Below are 22,258 nucleotides of genomic sequence, written 5' to 3' on the forward strand. Positions count from 1 at the left end.
TCGTTGGGTCTGGACCGCATGGTTTGGAACAGGCGCCTCGGTGCAGAGTCTAGCGCTACTGGATTCTATGGCCTGACTTGTCGATGTAGGTAGGTAGGTAGGTAGGTACTGTTGTGTGGAGTGAGTCCGGCGAGTGCAGAAAGGTGGTTCCATTTATTTCCAGTTATATTGGTGCCGAATCCACGATTATAGCTTGGTCGTATTAGCGCGGGGAGGGTGAAAGGTTTTCCAGCACATCTATAGAGCAAGGCAAGACGGAAGTATGAGACTGTGCTCAGCGAGAGGAGTGTTCCCGTGTTAGAGAAAAGGAAAAGGAAAAGACAGAGGAAAATGCTTGAGCCTACTGGTTACGTGACCAGCAATACCTGTAATGTCTCTATAGCAAGCGAATGGCAGTAGCGTCGCGGTCTATACTATCAATCTGCCAGGACCCTCCGGCGTATGCCCAGTTCTTTTCTACGAGTAGACGTTGAGGAAGAAGCAAATCACAACCGATCAAAGACAAATCGGTAGAACGCTGCATGGATCTGCAATTAACTTCCGAGCTTACATGCAGTCATTACGACTATAGGATGACAACTGATATTCCCGTTGCAAGTACCTGCAATGCCCAACCCACGACGACATCTGACAGCACAATCTGGTTAGTCCGTCCCTATAACGGCCACCCCACCCCATGATTCATCACAGTCAGCACTTGTACACGACTCATATCATATCACGAAGCCATCATTCATCAAATGAACGAAACGAAAAACTTCTCATATTTTGCCCCATCCGGTCCTATAGCCATCCAATTATCGCCAATACGCACGGTCCCCTCCTTCTTACAATGACGCGTGAATGATGAAAACCTTTGCCTCCCCTCCGCCCTCCCTCCGACCCCCCAAAATCTCACGAAACACAACAGGTAGTTTTTCTTCAGCGGGCCACGGGGGTTGCTTGTTGATCTTGGCGGGTGTCTTGGGGCCCGATTCTGTAGCACCGCATACTTGTGCTTATTGGTCGAGGATACCACACACATAGCACATATGCATGTGATCTACGCCCACCAATGCGGGGTTGCCGGTAGCAGAAGACACCCTTGGCCTGGCCGCGGTTGGTTCACAGTGCTGAGGTGTATTGGGTACTTCGGTATCGACGGAGGAGGGGGACGTAATAATGGAAGGACCTGAGGATACTTGCAGGGACTTTGCAGAGATGGGTGGGGGTTTTGGCTGTGTGCTTGCTTGCTTGCTTTTTCTCGGGTTTGGGAACAATGCCGATTAACTCACCTTTGCTTTTTCCAGGTGGTAAACCTTGCTAAATTGCGTAGATATCCTCTGTCTTTTCTCCCTTGCTCATGCAGCGCGTGTTTAAATCTGCAGTCGATCTGATCCGCAGGGAATCCCGGCTAGTTCTCGATCTCGCAGATGCCCATGTTGAGCCCTGTCTGGGCTCAGGAATGCTTGGAAGATGGTGATCCGGACCAGACGGAGGATATCACTGGCTTTGCAATTATCGCATGTTTGACATTGCGTGATATCGATTCTGTATTTGAGAAAGGTGGTCAATGTATGCGGGAGTCCAAGTTGTATCTCTAGCAGGGGGATATTCTCAGGACGGGTAATAGTGAGGCAGGGCTGCTACGCTAAGGTAGCCTTCTGATTGATGTTGCACCGAAGTTCCCCCTTGAGACAATGCCCGTTGTAGTGGGACTTGGTAGATAGGTTGTCCATCCTGGTTCGCTGTGCTGCGTGGGAGTGTGTTCAAATTGGTGTACTGCATCTCCCAGGGCCGGCTGGCTAGGTGAGTTATGTCAATCCTGCAACATGGTATCAACATAACGTTTTAGATAATATGCCAGGCGGCAGTTGGATCATTTACAAGCTGCAAACACTACCTGACCAGAGAGTGTCAATATTTTCTCGACATTGCATCACACGCAGTTCCAAGCCGACCTGTGCTCGTGCCTTCCATCTATTGATGTATTGCAAGGAGACCGCTGTGTCGTGAAGGTGAAGATGATTCTCACAGTTCGTTGGCATTATATCACCAATTCACCTTTAAAATTGCCGTGCTGTACCATTTCGCGTCTTGAGCCGCTCCACAGTCACAGCTATTCCAAACCTCATCGCCCGTGCACTTTTACACTAGCTCCTTCTTCAGGCAAACAAGCGTGGCCCCCCAAATTTTGCCCGTCGGATCCGTGTCAAAGAAGCCATCCTCCTTCTTCAAATATATAATATATCCCCGACGCTGGTACCAGTCTTGAGGCGTAACCTAAATCTGGTCAGTGCCACGGAGGCATTCAAAGGGTCCTCAAGTAGGCAGAATACTAACCCTGGGCCTGGTTTGCTCCAGCCCCATAGCAGCCCGTCGCGGATTGTCGGGCCGATACTCCTCGTTCGCCAGAGTATCCAGTGTGATGGCCTTGGCCCCGAAGTCTCTGGCTGCCATGCTGTGTTGGGCTTAGTGCTCATTCCATGTCACACGGATCATGCAATGCGGAACGGTAGGATGTAGCTTACGTCTCACATGCGGTCATTGCGGCTCCTCCTATGCCACCATACTGCAGTGCTTTGGATACGTAGAATGTCGTGAGACTGTACACGCCGTTGGAAGGTGACGTCTGTAGGCTGTCGTATGGACTCCAGGAGTCGAGTGAGATATGACCGATGGGGATAAAGGTTGAGATTGCGGGGTCAGGAGTATGGGAGCGGGACAGGACTCTCTTGCAGGTGTTATGCAGCGGGGTTGCTTCGTCAGGGAAGGCGAAGATGTGCCTCTCGAGACGTGAAGTCGTATTGGGGTCTGAAGGCGGGAGAACCTGGTGTAAGTCAGGTTGTCGTTTCAATAAGGAGTAGTACAATGAAAGGACTCATGGCGTGGCTTTGCTTCAAAGCTATCTGACTTATTGTATAGACCTTTGTATAGGCCTGACAGGACCTTCTAAACCCCATCGTACGGGGTCTTCATAAAACCAGTCCAGAGAATACTGGAAAAGGGGGAAATCCATGTATATGTAGTACAAACGGTTCCTCGGTTAATTATCAAACTTACAATCCAATGCAGCCCTATAAGACCCTCTCTCTGTTGATCCTTCCAATTCTCAATCTGATCTTGCTTCCAGCCGCATGCAATCCTCTGCTGTGCCATACGCTCTGCATGTTCTTGTGACTCAGGATCCCACGGAATGAGAATGACCGAGACTGATGCCATCTTCTGGCTTTCGGCGGTGTTGGATACATCTCCACTCACCATGTCGGCCATGGTGTTAATAGGTATGATAATGCGGCAATTACCAATAAGGAAAAGGTGGCTGGAAGTAAAGCAGAAGGGAAATCAAGTAGGAATTTCTCATATATATACAATCCTATCGTACGTGTAGTATACAGAGGCGGTCATGTTAGCATGCTGTTGGCGGGATACTATTGACTCATGCTGGAGATCCCACGCTTAAATCTTTGCTATACCATCACGTGATTCAAAGGTATTTTATTTGCATATGTGGGATTGAGCGCCACAGTCATACCCTGGATTCCCATCGCACTGAACAGGAATGTTAGATGAAGACAGTCCCCTGTAACATAGATTCGACTAGCATAGACCATGCCGGCACTACGCCCGGCACGTCTCACGTGATGAGACGTTAAATTTCAATCAATCAATCAATCATACCCTGGATCGAAAGCAGTACAAATGTTAGTGTGGATAGTGGCCCAGACCCTTCCCTCTTTCCTTCTGAATGAAAGAGCACCTTATAGAGCCTCTCAAGGCCGACCTGCGCAACACAACGCGTACAGCAGGCATAGTGATCAAAACGACATCCTTCCAGAGTCGTCAACAGAAGACCGATTCCCTCGGCATGGAGGTGAATTCATAGATGCTGCAACTTGGCCTCAGTGTACATATACAAACCCCTACAAACAGCTAGTTATGTCTCAGGTAACGTAAGTACTGAATCTGCATCTGTCAGACGTGAAACATCCTTACGTGGTGGCATTTCGGGTCAATTAAATCACATCTGACTCGAACCATTAGCAACACAGTTATCATCCCAGGATAGTAAACCGAGGTAAACTTTTGCCAAGTTTCAATCGCTTCTGCCTACTCCAATCTAGGCAAATAGTAAAGGATATTATGTGTAACAGAGTTATCGATTGTAATTGTCTTGAATGCTGTAAAGCCAAATTTTAAAGGCCAAAGCCTCATAGCCTGATGCCCATTTAGTCCTATGAGTCCACCGAGACGTGCTAAATCAATGTAAAAATCGGGACGAAAAGCCTCCCTGCAATCTCTTCGAAATAGGATAGTTGGGCTGTGTGTCTAGCATCCACATGCTACAAATCTAAATCCAGCTCTTTTGCAGATTGGTCTATCTTACGGGTGCTCTACAAGTCCTTCAGCAAATCCTGTTGGGACCACAAGAAGCGACACGCTGTATCCTGTCACATAATGGACTGGAAGGCAAATGGTCTTGCGCTCTGGAGAGTCCTGCAAGAATTAAACAGCGGCATAAGGGCCTTATATAGATAGAAATGAACGATGCCTGTCCCCTGGGCAGGACTTGTGTGGTATGATGGGTGGTGGCCACATTGACCCATAACGTGCGGCAAGTGGCCATACGTCCTTCCAAGGCTGGTAGTTCGGTGCCATGGCCTGGAGGTCCAACGTCTCATCGTCCGCCAACGTGAATAAATAATCGAGTTGCGCAGCAACACTAAACCAGTCTGGATGCGCATCCTCGCTGACCCATGACCATTGAGTACGCGGTAGTTCTGACCAAATTTACTAGTCAGGTGAATTTACAACCGCATTGCTATTTAGGCCTCCAACCGTTCACGAGATATGTAAGTAGCACATCTCGACTTGGGAGTAGCCTTGCCAGCTCTATTTGAGGCTATTATACCTTCTCGTGCGTGGCACTTGTTGAAGGTCAGGGGCCGTCACCCCCTTCTTCTTGTAGATGGCCAGGCCGCTCTTCTCTGCTTCTTGATATACAGTCTCCGAAATCCAACAAGGTGCCCCCCCTATAAAACCTATTACATTTCCAACTTTAAAGTCCTTGGAAGAACCCCTGAGACATATTCGGAGCATAATGCCAGCCTCTCAACTCGACCGGACGTAAGCTCTGCTGACCTAGTTCGCATTGTGAGTAGCTGATTGTATTTTCCCTCGGTCATATCAAATGGCGCCACCGTCAAACACAAGTTCAAAATTCAGTCGCAACAGTCATTGGTATCATTTCGTTAAATTAAAATATTTTATCCTTAGTATCCTACAGTCCAATCGCCTTCAGGATTGCCTCCCCAGTCCCCTTAGCACTCGCTGGGTTCTGCCCGGTGATCAACTTTCCCCCATCCACAACCACCACCTTCTCTCCCCACGCCTCATCAGCCTTGACGTACTTGCCGCCCACGTCCTTGATCTTCGTCTCGAGCAAGAACGGCATGAACTCCGTCATCTGCGCCATATCCTCCTCCGCATTTGAAAACCCCGTGACCTCCTTATCCGCCAACAGATGTTTCCCACTGGGCAGCACCACGTTCGTGAAAACCGCGGGTCCATGACACACCGCCGCGACGGGCTTTTCCGCAGCGACGAACTCGTTAATGAGTTGGATAGAGTCGGTGTCGGTGGCGAGGTCGAACATGGGCCCGTGGCCGCCCGGGTAAAAGAGGGCGGCGAATTCGGACGCGCGTCCCAGGAAGGAGGAGATGGGCTTTGTGGTCTCCCAGACGGACTTTTGGTTCGCGAAGAAGGAGGACGATGAGGGGTCCGATTTGAAGGCTTCGACGGAGCCCATGTCAACGGGGGCGATGCCGCCTTTGGGGGAGGCCATCACAATTTCGGTTTTGGGGGAGAGGACGTCGTAGGGGTGGGCTAGTTCGGGCTGTGGGGGTGAGGAGTGTTAGTGACGAGATGATTTACGCGAAGTGGGAGGGACAAAGTGGAAACTAACCAGGTACCAGCCTGTGAGCTTGTCAGCCGTGGTCATTTGACCACACGAAGTGAGGACAACGAGGACTTTGGGAGCCATGATGATTGATTCGGAGGTTGATTTGATGGGTGGTGAGGTATTCGGGTTTGGTAGTAGTCTTGATCGTTGGGTAGACAGACTAATGGTATTGAATATGTCCGAACATGCAACTCAATTGGCAACGGGAGACTTAACCTTCCTATGAAAAATCTAATAAAAGGTATACTTTCTGTCAATAAAGAAGAAAATCGAACGAGGCACTGTCGGAGTTGCCGTTGTCGGAACTAGAACTTCTGTATGTTCCTGGGAGCTTGCCCCGCCACGCGAGTCAGTACTATAGTGTTGGAATTGTCAGTTCTCCGCTTCCTTGACGTCACCGATCCCCAACTACGCCCATGGAAGTGATTTTGACTGGGGTTACATCCTCGGCCTACCCATCAGGGTACCACTGTTTTCGGTTTTAATGGGATAATACGAGAACCTCCACTATTGTGATGGATTGGATTACAAAGCCGAAGCTTGGTAAGGCATGTATATGGGACCTGCAGACGGCGATAGTACGATAACGCCGATGAGCAGTCTCAGCGAAAGGAGCAACTTGGTAAACAAACATGGCCAGCAGATGATTGAAGCCAAAGACAAACCAAAAGTAGATAGTGTGAGTTTACTCGATACTTGTGGAAGCTGTGGCTTAATGTGTGGAGGGGTTCAAGGCACGCAGGCGCAGATTGGCCCCCTACGTAACTTGTAGTAGTACCAATACAACCCCCAATTTTCGGAATCCGACAGTATTATAGTGCAGTACCATGCTTCACCTGCGTGTGCTATTTGTTGTGCCACTCGCTTCCTGGTCCCATGTCCTATGTATGTCGGAATGCTGTAAACAGCTTGGGATCAATGCCAAAGCTACATGCACGTAGTCTTAGATTTTAAACAACCGATAGTGCTACATCTCACCAGTTCCAGATCCCACCTCCTTCCTCCTCCCAATTCCCTTCCACTTCGTCCTAACCGCCCTCAACAGCCCCCAAGCAACCAACCGATAGACCACTACCGTCGCCGCCAGTGCGGCAATATTCACCTTCCCATTCACATCCAACTTGTACAGATCCAACACTTGCTCCCCCGTCGCAATGATACACTCTCCATTCGGCAGGCTCTGCTCCCTATCACACGTAAACCTTATCCCCGTCAAAGTATAGTGCGCGAACGCAGCCGTCGCATACTTTGCAGGACTGAGATAATTAAACGCCTTGAATAGCTGGGGCATATCGATACTCATGACCCCGGCCATGATCTGCGCCACGCTGAGGAGGATGCTGATGATATTCACCGCAAACCCCGTGTGATTGAATACCGTATTGAACATAATGCCCAGACTCTCGCCACAGGAGACGATTCCGAAGCAGCTGAAAGCGCAGATGAAGTACATTTCCACCGTCCGGGGGAACCCGACCGCGAGATCAGCCAGCACGCCAAAGACAAGGCAGGTGATGATCTCAAAGGGCACTTCAAGCATGGTGTACGTAGCAAGGAAGGCCTCAGCGCTGTACACAACATCGTCGTCCTCGCGGTAGAAGACCTCGCGTTCGGCGGGATATACGGCGACGTTCTGGAGCATGCCGACGAAGTAGAATGCGCCCATCTCTTGCACGAAGCCGACACGGTTCTGGATGCTGGGATAGTCGTTGTGGAGGGGCGCGAAGAAGAGGGTGAGGATTACGCCCAAGCCGACGACTTGCATGGTCCGGGCTAGGAGGAGCGGGGGTTGCCGGCGGAAGTTGATGATGGCACGGTGAAGGAGGATAGGGACGGCGATTAAGAAAGAGGCGCGTTTGTGCACCATGGCGCCTAGTTCGGCGGGGGTTGCCAGGGTTTTTTTGTTGAATGATGTTCGGGTGATGGGGGCTGCTGGTGGTGAGGTTTGCAAGACTCCACCCTCGGGATTTGTTTTCTCGCTCTGGACAGCGTGTCCAGCACTACTCTGTTCAGGTGCTGCAGAAGAATCGGTTGCTCCCTCGACATCGGCAACTCTTCTGGTGGTCTTCTCATTTTTCAGCTCCTCAGTCTCATCGATGTTAGACAGCCGTGCCGTAGCCTGAGAGACCTCGGCAGGCGACTGTTCCGCGGTGTCTGCCCAACACCGAACCAGTCGTTCCACCTTTTCACGACTCTCCGCTTCCCTCTGCTCTTCTTGAAGGTCGACAGTAATGAGGTCCAACGCGTGGTCAGCCGGATTCACATGATGCGGACAGGGATATCCAAGACCCCCAAAGTAACGTATCATGTCCTTCGCCTTGCCTGCGTAAGCTGGTGAGCCACCCCTGGCAAGGAGCAGAACAATTCCGAAGTGCTTGAAGATATCGGATCGCGCCTGGTGGATCGTCAGGATCAAGGTGCGGCCCTCCTTGGCCAAGCCATGGAGGACTTCCAGAATACTGCTGGCGGTGAATGCGTCTAAACCGGAAGTTGGTTCGTCGAGGAGAAGCACACGCGGGTCCGTTAGGATTTGAACAGCGATACTGACACGCCGCTTCTCGCCACCGGAAATGCCCTTGACCAGATCACTCCCTACCAGGTTGTCTGCGCAGTCCTTAAGACCCATATTCAGCAACACCTCCTCAGCGCGTTCGTATTTCTGTTGTTTGCTCATCCAGGACGGTAGCCGAAGTCCTGCGGCGAACCGAAGAGTCTCTCGGACTGTGAGGGATGGTAGCAGAGCATCATCATCCTGACAAACGTAAGACACAACCGATCGGATGACGGAGTCGGATGGTACGGCACCGTTGAAAGTCAACTTTCCAGCTGGACGGTATTGAGTGCCGAGGGAATTCTTGAGGCGAAGAGCCATAGCGTTGAGCAGGCTGGTTTTCCCAGACCCAGATGGTCCCATGATGATGTTGAGCTGCCCAGCGTGGAATGTGGCCGTCACGGGATTCAGAATCGTCTTGGTCGGCAGCTTTCGACCCATAGTCGACCTCTTATCAAGAGCAAGTGCGAACTTGTCCAGGCCAACGTCGATTGTCCGAACCTCATGAATAGACCGGGCCGTCATCTTTTCCTTACCGGCCGACAAGTCGGTATCGGAGTTTCTGGCGCGTGCGATGGTCACCTCGACTTTCAAAAAAGCCAGTCCGACCCAAGACAGAACCCAGAACAGAATCACGAATCCAACCATGGCCAAAATGGGCTTCATGGTCCAATCCTTGGGAAATCCCAGGTTTTTCATGATGTATGCACCGGTGTACGAGACGCAAGCCGGATTCGACTCGCCTCCTTCCAGGGGACAATCATAGAAGCTGCCTTCAAATTCATTACCACATAGAGCCCCGAAAGCGTAGTACTGTTCCCGTTTAGCATCGTCGTTTGGCTCGATCGTAGGAAGTAGCTTACCGTGTAGGTGCAATACTTGAGCCATCGTACGTAAACCGGGATCGTGTTGCTCTGCACAAAGAAGCCACATGCCATCGATTGCAGGGTGTATGCAAGATTACCAATGAGACTAGCCCCTGGGAAATGCCTCACAGCAGCAACGGCAGTCATGGCGAGCGTGACGGCAATGTAGTGATTGAGAAGAACGATAGAGAAAAACGTAAAGAACTTCCCCACATATGGATCAAACCCGACCATGAAATAGTAGATGACGCTGTAAAGGAACGGGACCGGTACGTCCTCGGTGAAAAGTCGAGCTATGCGACGCGACAATATGAAGGGCATGGGTGTGACGCACCCCTCGCTGTGCTCGCGGTCGAAAGTAGGGATGTCGATGGTCAGACGGTAAGTTTCAAACATGAGGAACAGGTAGCCTTGCAGACCGACGGATGTGTACAACGCTGCTTGTCTTGATCTAATGCCGGACTGGTCGCGAGGCAGGGCGTAGAATATGTAGCCTGTGATGAGTGCCATAAGGATGGCTTCAAATATTGACCCGGCCATTCCCATGGGGTCTCGAAAGGTAACCTTCAGCGTCCGGTCGGTCAGAACCCGTAACTGGCGGAAGAAACCCGCATGTTGCTCCTGCTTTGGTTTCTTCGGCGCCTGCGAATTGGCAGTGGAGCCGATCCGTAGGGGCTCAAATACCCGGCTTGCTTTCTCATCCCACGCGGCCTTCAGTCTGTTCACCCGTTCAGTGGTTTCGGCCTCGAGCTCCGGCGTGCGGTTGTCGACAGCAGCGTGATCTGCGACTCTGTGAGTACAGATACGTCTCGGAGGTAGGTAAAACTTGATTTTGACTTACCAACAAAGAACTCAGCCGGATTAACGAAAGGTGGAAGTTCGAAGCCCATCTCCGCAAACCAAGGCATACAGTCCTTCAACTGGCCCGAGTAGACGGGGCTCCCCTTGGACAAAAGGATGAGGTTGTCAAACAGATCCCAGATCTCAGATCGGGGTTGATGAACGGTAAAGATGATAGTTCGCCCCTTATTGGCCAAAGCCTTGAGCGTCCTAACGACTTGGTATGCGCTAGCTGCGTCAAGTCCGGTCGTAGGCTCGTCGAGAAACAGAACCGAGGGGTTGGCAAGTAGTTGCACCCCGATCGTTGTCCGTCGCTTCTCTCCACCGCTGCACCCTCGATGCTGGCTGTTTCCGATCCTCGTGTCCGCGCAGTCCTTCAACCCCAATTCCAGAATAACCTCTTCGACGATTCGCATGCGCTCTTCCTCTGTGGTGGGCGGAGGCAAGCGCAGATTGGCCGAGTATCTCAGCGTCTCCCTCACCGTCAGGGTCGGGAGCAAGATGTCTTGTTGCATGACATAGGCATGCCGAATGGAGTGCACCCCTTCAAAGCCATTGAAGGTAGCCGTTCCCGTCTGAGAAAGCCGCGTGCTGAAGATGCGTTCCGCGATGGTGTTGAGGAGGGTGGTCTTTCCTGATCCTGAACCCCCCAGGATTGCCGTCAACGTACTAGACGGCAGCGATGCGTTGACGGAACGAAGCAGCGACTTGCTCGTCGGTCCATTCTCACCCTTCCCGACCGAGTTACGGAATATTTCCGGATAGGTTACGGGATCGAGGATGGATGGCGAGGTATCAACAGTGACTGCTAAGTCTCGAAGCTGCACATCCACAGGCTCGACATCATCCAACGAGATACGGCCCGCAGCGGATAGAGAAAGACGGCGCTCAGGCTCTTGCCGCCCGGCGTGATCCATGGACTTCGACACCGAACTCGCATGCTCGGGCTTGTCCATGGCGGAGGTCGCTGGCGTTTCGGTATATTCCTGCTCGGCGTGCCTCTCCGGATTAAGAATAGGTTCTACGGTTTCCATAGAGCACCGAGGGGAGGGAGGGGGGTTGATGAGATGAACTCGAAGCACTGCCTCAGGGTGATGACGTGCTATCAGGATGATCGTGAGTCAGTATGAAATACAGCTATTCATGAGCGAGCGAATTTGTTCTCGGACGCTCAGCACATCTTGAAAAAAGTGCTTTGTGCTTGATCCGGGGCAGTCATGTAGCGACCGAAATATAACGGCCGCTGCCGACGCCGACGAGGTCGACGCAAGGAGTGATAACCACGACGCAGGAACTTTGGGGCAAGAAACGCAGTGAACTAACTAATGACGACAACGGTCGGAAAATTCGAGCAGGCGGGTCAACACAGTCTCAACGCACACTGGAGCAATTTGCGACCTACATTTTGCGCAAGGCTGCGCAAAGGGAATCTGATATGAACGACGGCACATTGAAATCGCGAGCCGACCGCGATTCCTGAAACGCGTCAAAGGGGTAGGTAAGGCAGTTGGGCCCATATTGAACCGACGTGCCACTCAACCCAATGACATCGTACCAAGTCCACTGGATCCATTAGACCCTGCGAAAATTCCTCGGTACCAATAGTCTAAGGAAGCCACGATGCGGTTTCCCTTTGTGGTATGTAGTGGTTACGAAAACGGCTCGACCGTTGGCTGTTCAGAATAGTTTGGGGGTCAGCGAAATGTTGAATCCCACCTACATCCACAATGGGAACGGGGTTTGACAGGGGTTTTCTCCTCGGAAACGAAACTCTCCGGCGCGAGTAACAGTAAGCGACTGTATCCCTGCGTCAGGCTGGCGAAAGATATCAAATCTGCACGCGAAATCAGTCATAGGAAGCAATGGCAACATATTGGAAGCGGGCTGGTGCGACCGACCTCAAATTTTGTGCCTGGTTCAACAACCTCAAAAGTCACCACACTGCAAGATGAGTGGGGAAGAGACCTAGAAAGACTACAGCTTGTTCGGCTCGTTTGGGCTTGCTCACTACAAGATGTCAATTTTCATTTTGCATGTGAAGGACCCTGTGTTATCGGCTGACTGGCCGCAAAACCACGAAAATGGGCAGGAATAACCGAGATGATCCTCGAGGTGGTGAGGAACACAATGACTAGATATTCAAACCTGGCAGGTTGAAGAGAACAGAGGGCCAACACCATGAATTCCGACGCCAGATTTGATCATCGATATCGAAGTGCAGCGTGATTGTCTTGGAAGAAGATTGCGAGGAACCTGCTAGGGCGCAATGATGTGACGGACGACCTACATGTAGGTTTCGTCAGTTCTCCGATGGAAAGCTTCCAATGTGTGCAACACAAACAAGCTGCGCTCGCCCAACGAAAATCTGCGACAGGAACCTAGATTTCCTGCAAGATTTTTGTCACGGTGAAGAGGTGGTTTCATCCAACCAAGTTGTGGAGGGCACAGTCTCGCCCGGTCGAGACCCAAATTTTCAATAAGCAAGGGGCGAAATCGACGTCGAAAGTAGCCAAGTACCCGGGCCTGATGCGCCAGGGAGAGGTACATGCATATTCAGTGATGCCCATCAGGAACGACGCCGGATACCGTCATCCCGACAGCAAGAGACGCACCCTCACCAAAAAAGAAAGCCGAAATTACCTCGTTCAGCAACAGATATTCTGGGCTGTTGGCGGTACCCCAAGTAGATACAACCTTGTTGTGCGATGGTTGTATCTACTCAGTGCCACCCTTCCACGTGGTTGGTTCCCATGCCACTAGCGCACGACTTTACTCGAAGGGATTCTGTGTGATTGCACGTGTGAGCTGCCATGAGGGAGATCTTCATATCCATGGGAATTGAGTTTAAGGTATGTTACCAGGCAACTCCAGCGGTCAACTACCGACATCGTGAGGTTCTACGTATACAGAACAGTTCGGTCGTGGAAAACGATGCAATCTTTGCGAACGACATTCCGAGCCCACGACTGCTGCAGCTAGCTTCAGCACTGTTGAGATCATGATATACACTGATTAAGCAATTCTAATAACGCTTGGACGCAAAAATCAATTTCACGTCTTGATATGCGATTTCTATGCCATCTAACATATACATACATAAGTGACTCATCCATAACTCATATAGTCAAAATCAATCATAACGCGAAACCATTCGCTTGTCATGCCGCCAAAAACAAATTCCATCCATACACCCCCCGCGTCATCCCAACCAAGCACTGCGGCTCGTGGACCGTTCCTGCACACCACAGTACCGCCACCTCACACAACACATACCCCGCGACCAACACCATTCATCACATCACGCCGTCCTCCTCTCAACAATGGCCTCCCCAACCGCCTCTCCACAGACAAACCCCCCATTGCTCCCACCATACTCGTAGACCTTCCTCCCCCTCAACCACGTCTCCCTAACCCTACCCAGAAACTGATGCCCCTCCCACGGCGAACAGCGATTCTTCCAGTGCATGCCATGGCTCTGCAGCGTCCAAATGTCACCATCATCAAAAACACATACATCGGCATCCATTCCGACCTTCAGCGCGCCCTTGCGGTGCGAAAGACCGACTTGCTTCGCTGTGGCCGCGCAGCATAGCCGCACCATGTCGAGAATGGACGGCGCCTTGCCGGATTGCTTCGCCCGCGACGCAGCGGCGGTGTGCAGGATGGGTAGACCCAGTCCGACGGACGAGATGCCACCCCAGGCTGCGAAGAAGTCGCCCTCTGCTGACTTGGCGGCTGCTTGTCCTTCGCTGGCTGCGAAAGCCATGTCGGCAGACATGTCTATGCCCGAGTCGGAGTGGTGCATATGCGAGGCCTGTATGTTCTGCAGGTGAGTAGGGAGAAGCTTCAGTTCCGGGGTGCAGGGAGAGTGATCCGAGACGACGGTGCGGATGCACGACTCGGCGGCTTGGAGCTCTTCCCACAGCCCGTCCTGGTTGATTTGTTCGCGGATGGGTGGGCAGCATTTGTACCGGCAGTCGCCATCCTCGACGCTTTCGGAGGCGAGACCGAGGTAGTGGAAGCATGTCTCGGCGGTGATGTCGATGCCGTTCTTGCGGGCCTGCTTGAGGATGGGGATGGCTTGGGTGGTGGATAGATGCACGACGTGCAAGTGCAGCTTGGGTGCGAGATGAGCCAGGGAAATGATCTCGTCGATGGCACATGTCTCAAATACTGGCGGCCGGGACTCTAAGAATGTTTGATAGGCCGTCACTTCGCCGTGCGGAGCTAGTGGTGGTCCTGAAGACTGAACTACGTCACCAACGGAGTCTGCGATGGGTGGGATCATCTCGGCATGGAACATGAGTGTTGTTGGTGTTCCATTGAGGGTCTTCATTGCCAGGGCAATGTCCTTGGACGAAATGGCGGGAAACTCGTCGACCTTTGGAACGGTTAGTAACTCTATGCGTATCTGTTAGGCCTTGCTCGAGCCAAGACATACCCCAGACTCGATCAAGAATCCTTTGAACCCACGGACGCCGGCCTCAACGAGTGGCAGGAGCTCATCGGCATTGCCCGGGATGACACCCCCGTAGAAGCCAACGTCAACCCAACATTGGCCTCTGCTTGCAGCCAGCTTCTCTTTGAATCCCGCAACAGTGGTCGTGGGGGGAATGGCGTTCAAAGGCATGTCAATCACAGTCGTCACGCCACCGGAAGCGGCCGCGCGGGTCCCAGTGTGGAAGCCTTCCCATTCCGTCCGGCCCGGCTCGTTGAGGTGAACATGAGCGTCAACCAAGCCCGGCATCAACAACTTGGATCCATGGTCGATGTAAGTGACCGATGGCGAGAAGGATGTTTTCGGCAACACCGCCGGAACTATGGAGACAATTTTGCCCGTAGCGGGAGAGATAGATATGGTGGCCGGCGTCAGGTCAAGGCGGTCATCGGGATGGGTCACCACGGCCCTCGTCGAAACAAGGACTGTGAGTGGCTCCTGGTCGAGGATAGCGGAGACGGTCATTGTGGAAGATCAGCCTCGTGGCAATGCTGCGGTTAAGATAAAGGTAAATGGGTAATTCCGGGGTCAAAATGCTGACTGGGAGCAATCAGAAACTGCAAGCAATACGGAATAGTGCTCGACGATAGATAGACAAGTATGATAGCGTATCAGGAACTGCCGTGGCATGGGTCGAAGACGAGGGAGGGTTCGATGATAAGGGACAAAAGAAAGCCCAGCAGACAGTGAACACGTTCAGAGAGATAGGATGAATGAAGGAGAAGAACCCACTTTCCTTGAGGACAATACGAGGGCCGCTAGCTCCCGAGGAAGAAAACAGAGCGATAGGAGACGAGAAAGAGTATGGCCAGACCTCGGGGACTAGCTAGATGCTCACTCACCTGCGGCCGTCAGCGCCAGCGAGTCAACATCCAGTCCGCCAGTCCAGCGGCCGACGGCTGGCGCATCTATCGTCTCAAGGGCGAGCTGGCCCATTGGACTATCTGCATAACTGGGCCATCCTGTGGGGTCCATTATCGCGAGGTTACCAACAGTATCGGTACTTCCAAAGAGCCTATGGTTGTGAATGTTTGTGTACCCTGGGTTATCAGTGTGATGTGATTGGTGAGCTAGATCGGAGGGAGTCAGTTCTGTATTAGGTTTGGCGCAATGCAATGGCACTGATATCGGATCTCACCGACAGTTGAAGATTGAAATCGACGAAGTTTCGATATGACAAGATCTCGAGAGTCTTGGGTCGGCCAGTGGAAGACGATCTCATAACGCGAGTTTCTTCTACCTTTTCCAGAGTCGAGAAATTGGAATGATTGTCATCAATCGCATGATCACAGGCCCAAAACTGATCAATCGCACCTGCTTTCTTCGGCAAGCTCACTTCTTCAGATATGGCCATTGAGCCTTGCTCATTGCGGTTAGTACCCCAAGAACACGGACTCAATTTGGAAGCCTGAAACTCAATTCTGCTTATCGTGAAGCTTGCTCGATTGAATCGCGTTGTCCATCGACGCAACATTTTCATTGAATAACACCGAGCTTCGTTGAACAGACAGATGTATTTACAGCTCCTCATCGATTCATTGGGCATTTTTGGCTGGTATTCAGTCCGGCCTTTTCTCTCACTAGCTCTTTCTCTTCCACAAGCACCGCAATATCCGAGCTTTGGATTGGCACGACTCCTCAGAAACCATAGCTCATCACAATGCAGGTCGCCAATCCGCCCGTCCGAGTCTGGAATTTTGGATATGAGGAGCCAGGAGACTCCATCGCCGTGACGTGGTTCGGCACATCAATTTTGGCTGTCCATTTCAACAAACGCTAGGATGGCTGCAGTTCGATTCTGGCGAACCCACCAGCAGAATCTGACGGGCGGTTCCTGGACCGCCCGTCTCGGCAATGCCCACTAGGGCTGAACGTTCACAATGACGTTTTGCTACACGACTCAGGTCACCCTTTTTGAGTAGATTCTAAAAGTCTAGGACTTTGCCTAGTCTTTTTAAGATAACGCAGGAATCGCAAGATTGTCCCACAAAAAAGGTGGGCTGTGGTAAAAATTGACGTGCATCTTCCTGTGCACAGGAAGGCATGGGGAATTGAGCCCAATGCGGGGGTCGAACCCGCAGCCTTGAGATTAAGAGTCTCACGCTCTACCGATTGAGCTAACCGGGCGGGTGTTGTTATTGTACACGAACTTAGAAACAGTATATATTGTCAACAGAATGGGGTGGTGGACCGCACTAACATCATGAGCCTCACAATTACTTTGACCAAGCGGATAGGCCGGGATGGTCGGAGGTGAGAATTTCCTTATCGGCAATCTATAATCGTACCACAGCCGAAACTAAGCGAACGCTCTCAATAACCAACAGGCAGCTAGCTATCTGGGACCACAGCCAAGTCGAAAAGAATGCTTTCAATGCCAACAGGCATCTTCTACACCACCCGAGTGACCACCCCGGTCTTGATGTCGTACGCAAGTCCCTGGGTCCGCGCCTTGAGCTCATCACGGATGAACGGAGAATCTTTGATGAACTTCACGTTTCGTCGGACTTGATCCTCGACACTGGCAGAATGGTTAAAAACAACAGTCGCCGTTAAAGAGGGAGGACATGAAGCAGAGCTTACCTCGTGAAGGTCCCGAAGTCTAGCTCGTCGATGTCTTCCTTGCGACCTAAGTCGTTATCCTTCAGGTTCTGACGGATCGCCTCGTTGGTTATGTGCAGTGCACCACAGTCTATCGCAGCCGTCAGTCATGCACCCAAGTCAATAGCAGCGCCGGCACGTACCCGTATGCTGAATGACCAGGACATCGGTCAAGGTGCCAAGAAACTGGTCGATGAAGATGAGGTTCTCAAAGTTAGCATTGACATGGCCGCCAATGTTTTTTACAATGAGTGCGTCTGGACTTGAGGTCAGAAGGCAAGACTCTTGATATTGGCTACACGCTTGCATTGCACCGGAATGCTTACCAGCTGGGCCGATCCCAAAGAAAGACGCCGGGTCGGCTCTTGGATCTATGCAGCTGACTGGCGTCGCTCGTATCAGTACCGTTTTTTTTTGGTAGGATGAGGAAGGGATGGTGCTCACAGATGAAGATTTTGGGCTTTGGGGCATCGACGGCCGCGAGTTCAGAGAAGAGAGGAAATGGCTTGTGGGTGGTCTTTGCGATTTCACTACACCGAGACTTAGTCCTAAAGTTTGGCGGTATCGAGGGATGGGCCTCGGGGTCTTACCTGCTACGTCGCAGCATCTCCTCGACTGAGGGAGGGAGTCTATGGTTGCCGATAGACATGGCGTTGACTAATACCGGTTGTCTGAAGTCTGGGTCTCGAAGACGTCAAGGCTGGAGGTGAACAAGCACTGCTGTTATCGGTTGATATGTAGACTAAGACGACAAGCTAGACGGGAACTCGTCTCTTTTTATCCTGGCCATGGCCATCACGATAGAGAATTTGTGGCAGTCTATCGCAGTTGTTGATGTCTCACGGCTTCACTGTTGGTCCTAGTCACAGAGGTGAAGATCTCAAACGGTGGAATTCATAGCGCCGGTACTCCAGGGCACTTGTTTCCTGAAGCAGCTGGTAGCCACAGTAGGGTGGGTTATTGTCCCAATCCAGGCGTTGGTTCTCATAAACTAGTGTTGTATGTCATCACGAAGGTAATGGGTCGGTGGAATTAGGTCACGCCTTGAGTCATCATTCAAGATGCTCTGGCTAATTCTGTTCACGAACCTGCTTACCAATTGATTTTAGCTCTTCTTCGTATCACCCTGGGCAAGAGATCTCAGAGTGAAGCTGGTGGGGTGGTAAGGTTGCTGGAAGGATCAGGGCTGCCACAGCCGCAGGAGGCTAGGCTGCAACCAGTCAGCAGTACAAGTGAGCTATACCACATACGGTCATCGGTACCCCGGTCAGCATGGATCCCGTCATCCAGCCCGACCGTGGATCATGACTCCCCCTCAACATCAGCCTTATAAGCATTCACCTACCGCCGACTACCGTATTCCATTTTGAGATAGCCTTGATATGCACATGAATTCTCAGGCGTCCACTTGACTACCCACGCTGTTCGATAGTTAGTATCTTCAATCCCGATAGGATCGCAGAGCATATCCGTCATGTGGGGGCCTGCAAATGGAGAGCAATCGCAGTTCGAATGGATCGTCGACGGCGTCGCTGGCAATAACTATGACAAGGAAACCCGTCATCGGATACGAAAGCAGGCGATGAAAAATGTTGCAGCTGAGCGAAAACGACGTGGAAATTATGGAAAACTCAATCTGCGTCAAGCTCCCATCTTTATGGATCAGTTGGATGAGGAGCTTGACAGGATGCTGTTAGCATCAAATCAGACCGACGACGATAATTCGAGCCTACAGCCTCTATCTCCCGCATATTTTATGCCATCCAACGAGGAGATGAAGAAAATGAATATGGTTACGCGCACAGAACAGGCCATGCAATTCATAGCACCCCCCCTTTCCGCTATCGAGCAATTGCGGAGCCAGTACGGCATCGACGTCCTTGACTTATCTTCTCTCATCAACCGGATCCATATCGGCCAAGCAGCTCAGCACATTCTTGCGCATAATCCTAGCCGTCTCGCGGGGCTGCTGCGCCGGCGGCAGAAATCGTTTATGTGCTATCTAGCTGGTCGCTATGGCCGGGGTTCTTGTCTGGATGACGCGGTGGAGTGTCTTGCCATCAAAGCACAGCACATCCTCTGCCCAACTAGCCCGGCTCCCAGGACTGTTGTTTTGGCCAAGTACGGAAAGGCGTTAAAGAGTCTTCAGATGGCGGTTGATGACCCGGAAATTTGGTCCAGTCCTGATGTGCTCTGCGCTACTGAGATTCTGAGTCTGTTCGAGGTAAGCCTCTCGTGTCAGGGGTCGAAGTCTCCTGGTAACCAATCGGAACCACACAGGTTCTCGACACATCTCAGGGACAGGCGTGGTCGCAGGATCAGGCGTGGTCGCAGCACGTCGCCGGCTTTGGTCGGCTGATACAGATGAGGGGCCCTTCTAGGTTCAAGACAGATTTTGAAAAAGCCCTCCTCATCTCCGCTGCCGCTCCAATCGTAAGCCATCCATCACGTCCTGACATCTTCATGCTTAGGTTCTAACCATTTGACAGGTCTGCGAAGCCTTGCGCACAAACGAAGCATGCTTCCTAGAAGCCGAAGAATGGCGCGTCGTCTTCGAGTCCGCCGTTGTACCCGAAGATATCTTCACTTTCCGCAGCCCGATGTGCATCGTCCTCTGGCACCTTGTCTTCCGTATGCCCGGCCTATTTCGGGACGTCTCCCACGCTGTCTGCCACCTCGATTCCGCCTCCTCCTCCTCGGGCACTGAGCTCGAGTGCCTCTCGGCCCGCCTTCGACAATGGCGGAAAGACCTCATGAAATGGCGGAACGCTTTTCTATCCCTCCTCGCCACATCGCCCCCTCCTCCTGACGGCGGAGACTACTCTGAAGTTCCCGATAACCGCTCCGAACTACTCGGCACGGTGCTTACACTGCTGATTATTAGCTGTAGACTCTCGGGCGCCATGTCGACGACGAGGAGCAGGGAGATGTTGGAGGAGGAGGCGCAGATGTATGCATTTGAACTGAGAAAGCTGAATGAGGATGTGGCGCTGGCAAAACCTTGGGCGGGATTCTATCTAGACCAGAAGACGTATGTTGCCGAAGCGACGCTGGGAACGGCGGCTGTTTGGATGGAGCCGGGGGAGAGTGGGAAGGGGGTTGTTGAAAAATGGCGGTTTGAGGCATGGTGTAGGGCGATACCGAGGCAGACTTGTTGCGGGGAGATGGATGAGGTGACGTGGATGAGACTGGGACTGAAAAATCCTTGGTGACACTAACCTTGGTCGTTTGGTAACACCAGGGTATAAGGACACTTTGCTGCTCACCTGCTTAGTCATGCGCTTAGTCACGCTAGAATTGGAATCGGCTACCTGTAATTATACAATTTGTAAAAAAACGTCATTCGAATCACGCAAGCCAACTGGCTATACGATGTCACATAAGCCATTCGCTGCTGCTGAGTCCGATTTTATAAGTGCTGAGCGACAGAAGAGCCCAACATTCAACGAATCCAACCATTCCGGGAAATGAAGATGGCCTCTGTTATGGTACTTGCAGCTGTTGGCCGGTTATCATGAGCATACAAACTCGAATACACGTAAAATCACCAAACAGAACAAAACGCGAGAGTACCGAGATAGTTTGACTGTTAGCAGCCAATGCCTTGCCCGGCTGTGCGAGAAAAATCTAGTTATCGACTCTCTCAACCACCAAGTCAAGTGTATAGTAGTAGCCAACTTCGTACCCACGACGTGCATCGCCAGTCCCACCTCACGTCGTCAACTGCAAGCCTGGCCTCGACTTGCTGTGCCTTCGCGGCGTTGCCGGCCGCTCGGCTAAGTACTGGCCCTCGAACTCGGGAATCGGTTTCGGAATCGTGAGGTGCAAGTAGTCATTGTCAACAACTCGCGACCGCGTTTTGACAGGCTCGGCCGTTTGGGGTTGGCTGTAGCCGAACTTTTGCAGGAGCCAGGCGTAGACGCCCATATCGCTTTTGATTTGGGGGGCTAGGGGTTAGTTGTGATGAGAATAACTGTTTACTTCTGATTTGTCAGATTTGTGTTGATTTGGTGGGGAAGTTGGGTTGGGAGACGAAGTTGAAGGGCAATAGGAGAAGGTTGAGAAATGTGGTGGGGGTTATGTTTTATAAGTTTAGTGTGCAGTATGCTTCAGTGTAGATGTGGGTGACTGAAGTCCATCCTCGTTGACTCTCAGTTTGAAGTTTGAAGTTTGATAATTCTGCGTCACATGTAGTACCAACGGCGAATTGTGACTTAAATGATTTGTTTCGAATGGGCGTGACAAATAATTTTGGATGCCTCAACTATGGGTCGAAAAGTTTCCTCCAGTTATTGTAGGATCCCAAGGTGACGGATGATGGGAAGGAGTATAATAAGCCTGATTATGGGGAACGCACCATACCGTGTTTTGTAGCCAGACCTATTTGTTTCTGGAAGAGCCGTCATCTAACTGTCTATTTCTGGCGGCTGCCAGTATTGACTCATGGGAAGTGTATGAGTGCCCGAGACGAACCTAAGACTGCTAGAATAGAGTGACTGGCAACCTGTGGATTTACCGGTAACCCATAACCAGTGGTCCAACATCATGCTCCGGCTCATCGCACGCGGTGTTGCTCAAGCCAGTCTAGAGATGAGTAAACGACTCAGCAGACATCTTTTTCGAAGTTCGCATTAGAAGTGTTCTGGACAGAGAGAACAGATAATCGTCTCGAACTCTCACCATCCCGGCTTATACTTGTGCCGCAACATCGGACAAGGCTTGAATCCAGCTAATGTACCTCAGCGACGGGATCAAAGCAATTCCCCAGCCCGAGCCCAATGCACCCCGGACAGTCCACCCGGCCAACGCCGGACAGGGTACACCTTGTTGCCCCACAGTATACTAGTGCGGCCCCTTAATCACTGCCACACAGCTTGGTAGGCCATGTTTTCGCATGCACCCCAATCTCGGGCGCGTGTCTTGCCTACGACGTACGTGAATAGGGCTGAAACGCGTTCATC

General features: G+C 51.7%; 7 protein-coding genes and 1 non-coding gene across 8 annotated transcripts; 1 reads left to right on the forward strand and 7 right to left on the reverse strand.

Annotated features, from left to right (window-relative positions):
• Positions 1-1,868: 1,868 nt before the first annotated feature.
• On the reverse strand, positions 1,869-3,393 carry BCR38DRAFT_471884 (uncharacterized protein). Its single transcript, XM_040862883.1, has 4 exons — positions 3,043-3,393; positions 2,511-2,809; positions 2,323-2,440; positions 1,869-2,262 (listed from the first exon to the last, which is right to left on the reverse strand). The coding sequence occupies exons 1-4, from the start codon at positions 3,250-3,252 to the stop codon at positions 2,128-2,130; spliced, it is 762 nt and encodes a 253-aa protein (XP_040718572.1). The 5' UTR covers positions 3,253-3,393; the 3' UTR covers positions 1,869-2,127.
• Positions 3,394-5,260: 1,867 nt separating this feature from the next.
• On the reverse strand, positions 5,261-6,022 carry BCR38DRAFT_406228 (DJ-1/PfpI family protein; the record flags this gene model as incomplete). The annotated part of the gene is made up of 2 exons (XM_040858024.1): positions 5,261-5,875; positions 5,945-6,022. 2 exons carry the CDS (start codon positions 6,020-6,022, stop codon positions 5,261-5,263), a joined length of 693 nt encoding a protein of 230 aa, XP_040718573.1.
• Positions 6,023-6,908: 886 nt separating this feature from the next.
• On the reverse strand, positions 6,909-11,154 carry BCR38DRAFT_481769 (P-loop containing nucleoside triphosphate hydrolase protein; the record flags this gene model as incomplete). The annotated part of the gene is made up of 3 exons (XM_040863407.1): positions 6,909-9,305; positions 9,356-10,140; positions 10,200-11,154. 3 exons carry the CDS (start codon positions 11,152-11,154, stop codon positions 6,909-6,911), a joined length of 4,137 nt encoding a protein of 1,378 aa, XP_040718574.1.
• Positions 11,155-13,496: 2,342 nt separating this feature from the next.
• Positions 13,497-15,161, reverse strand: BCR38DRAFT_406230 (allantoinase-like protein; the record flags this gene model as incomplete). Its single annotated transcript, XM_040858026.1, has 2 exons — positions 13,497-14,579; positions 14,640-15,161. The coding sequence occupies 2 exons, from the start codon at positions 15,159-15,161 to the stop codon at positions 13,497-13,499; spliced, it is 1,605 nt and encodes a 534-aa protein (XP_040718575.1).
• A 405-nt stretch (positions 15,162-15,566) lies between these two features.
• BCR38DRAFT_129808 (uncharacterized protein) lies at positions 15,567-16,607 on the reverse strand. Its single transcript, XM_040853549.1, has 2 exons — positions 15,835-16,607; positions 15,567-15,766 (listed from the first exon to the last, which is right to left on the reverse strand). Exons 1-2 carry the CDS (start codon positions 16,240-16,242, stop codon positions 15,671-15,673), a joined length of 504 nt encoding a protein of 167 aa, XP_040718576.1. The 5' UTR covers positions 16,243-16,607; the 3' UTR covers positions 15,567-15,670.
• A 143-nt stretch (positions 16,608-16,750) lies between these two features.
• On the reverse strand, positions 16,751-16,823 carry BCR38DRAFT_t109. The gene has a single exon. It is a non-coding gene; the product is annotated as a tRNA-Lys (tRNA).
• Positions 16,824-17,087: 264 nt separating this feature from the next.
• Positions 17,088-17,946, reverse strand: BCR38DRAFT_481771 (carbonic anhydrase; the record flags this gene model as incomplete). The annotated part of the gene is made up of 6 exons (XM_040863408.1): positions 17,088-17,217; positions 17,280-17,388; positions 17,441-17,554; positions 17,624-17,680; positions 17,742-17,827; positions 17,888-17,946. The coding sequence occupies 6 exons, from the start codon at positions 17,944-17,946 to the stop codon at positions 17,088-17,090; spliced, it is 555 nt and encodes a 184-aa protein (XP_040718577.1).
• Positions 17,947-18,570: 624 nt separating this feature from the next.
• Positions 18,571-20,733, forward strand: BCR38DRAFT_422672 (uncharacterized protein). The gene is made up of 3 exons (XM_040859546.1): positions 18,571-19,521; positions 19,578-19,730; positions 19,787-20,733. Exons 1-3 carry the CDS (start codon positions 18,772-18,774, stop codon positions 20,507-20,509), a joined length of 1,626 nt encoding a protein of 541 aa, XP_040718578.1. The 5' UTR covers positions 18,571-18,771; the 3' UTR covers positions 20,510-20,733.
• Positions 20,734-22,258: the final 1,525 nt, after the last annotated feature.

Source organism: Pseudomassariella vexata (genome assembly GCF_002105095.1).
Source record: "Pseudomassariella vexata strain CBS 129021 chromosome Unknown BCR38scaffold_3, whole genome shotgun sequence".
NCBI lineage: Eukaryota > Fungi > Ascomycota > Sordariomycetes > Amphisphaeriales > Pseudomassariaceae > Pseudomassariella > Pseudomassariella vexata.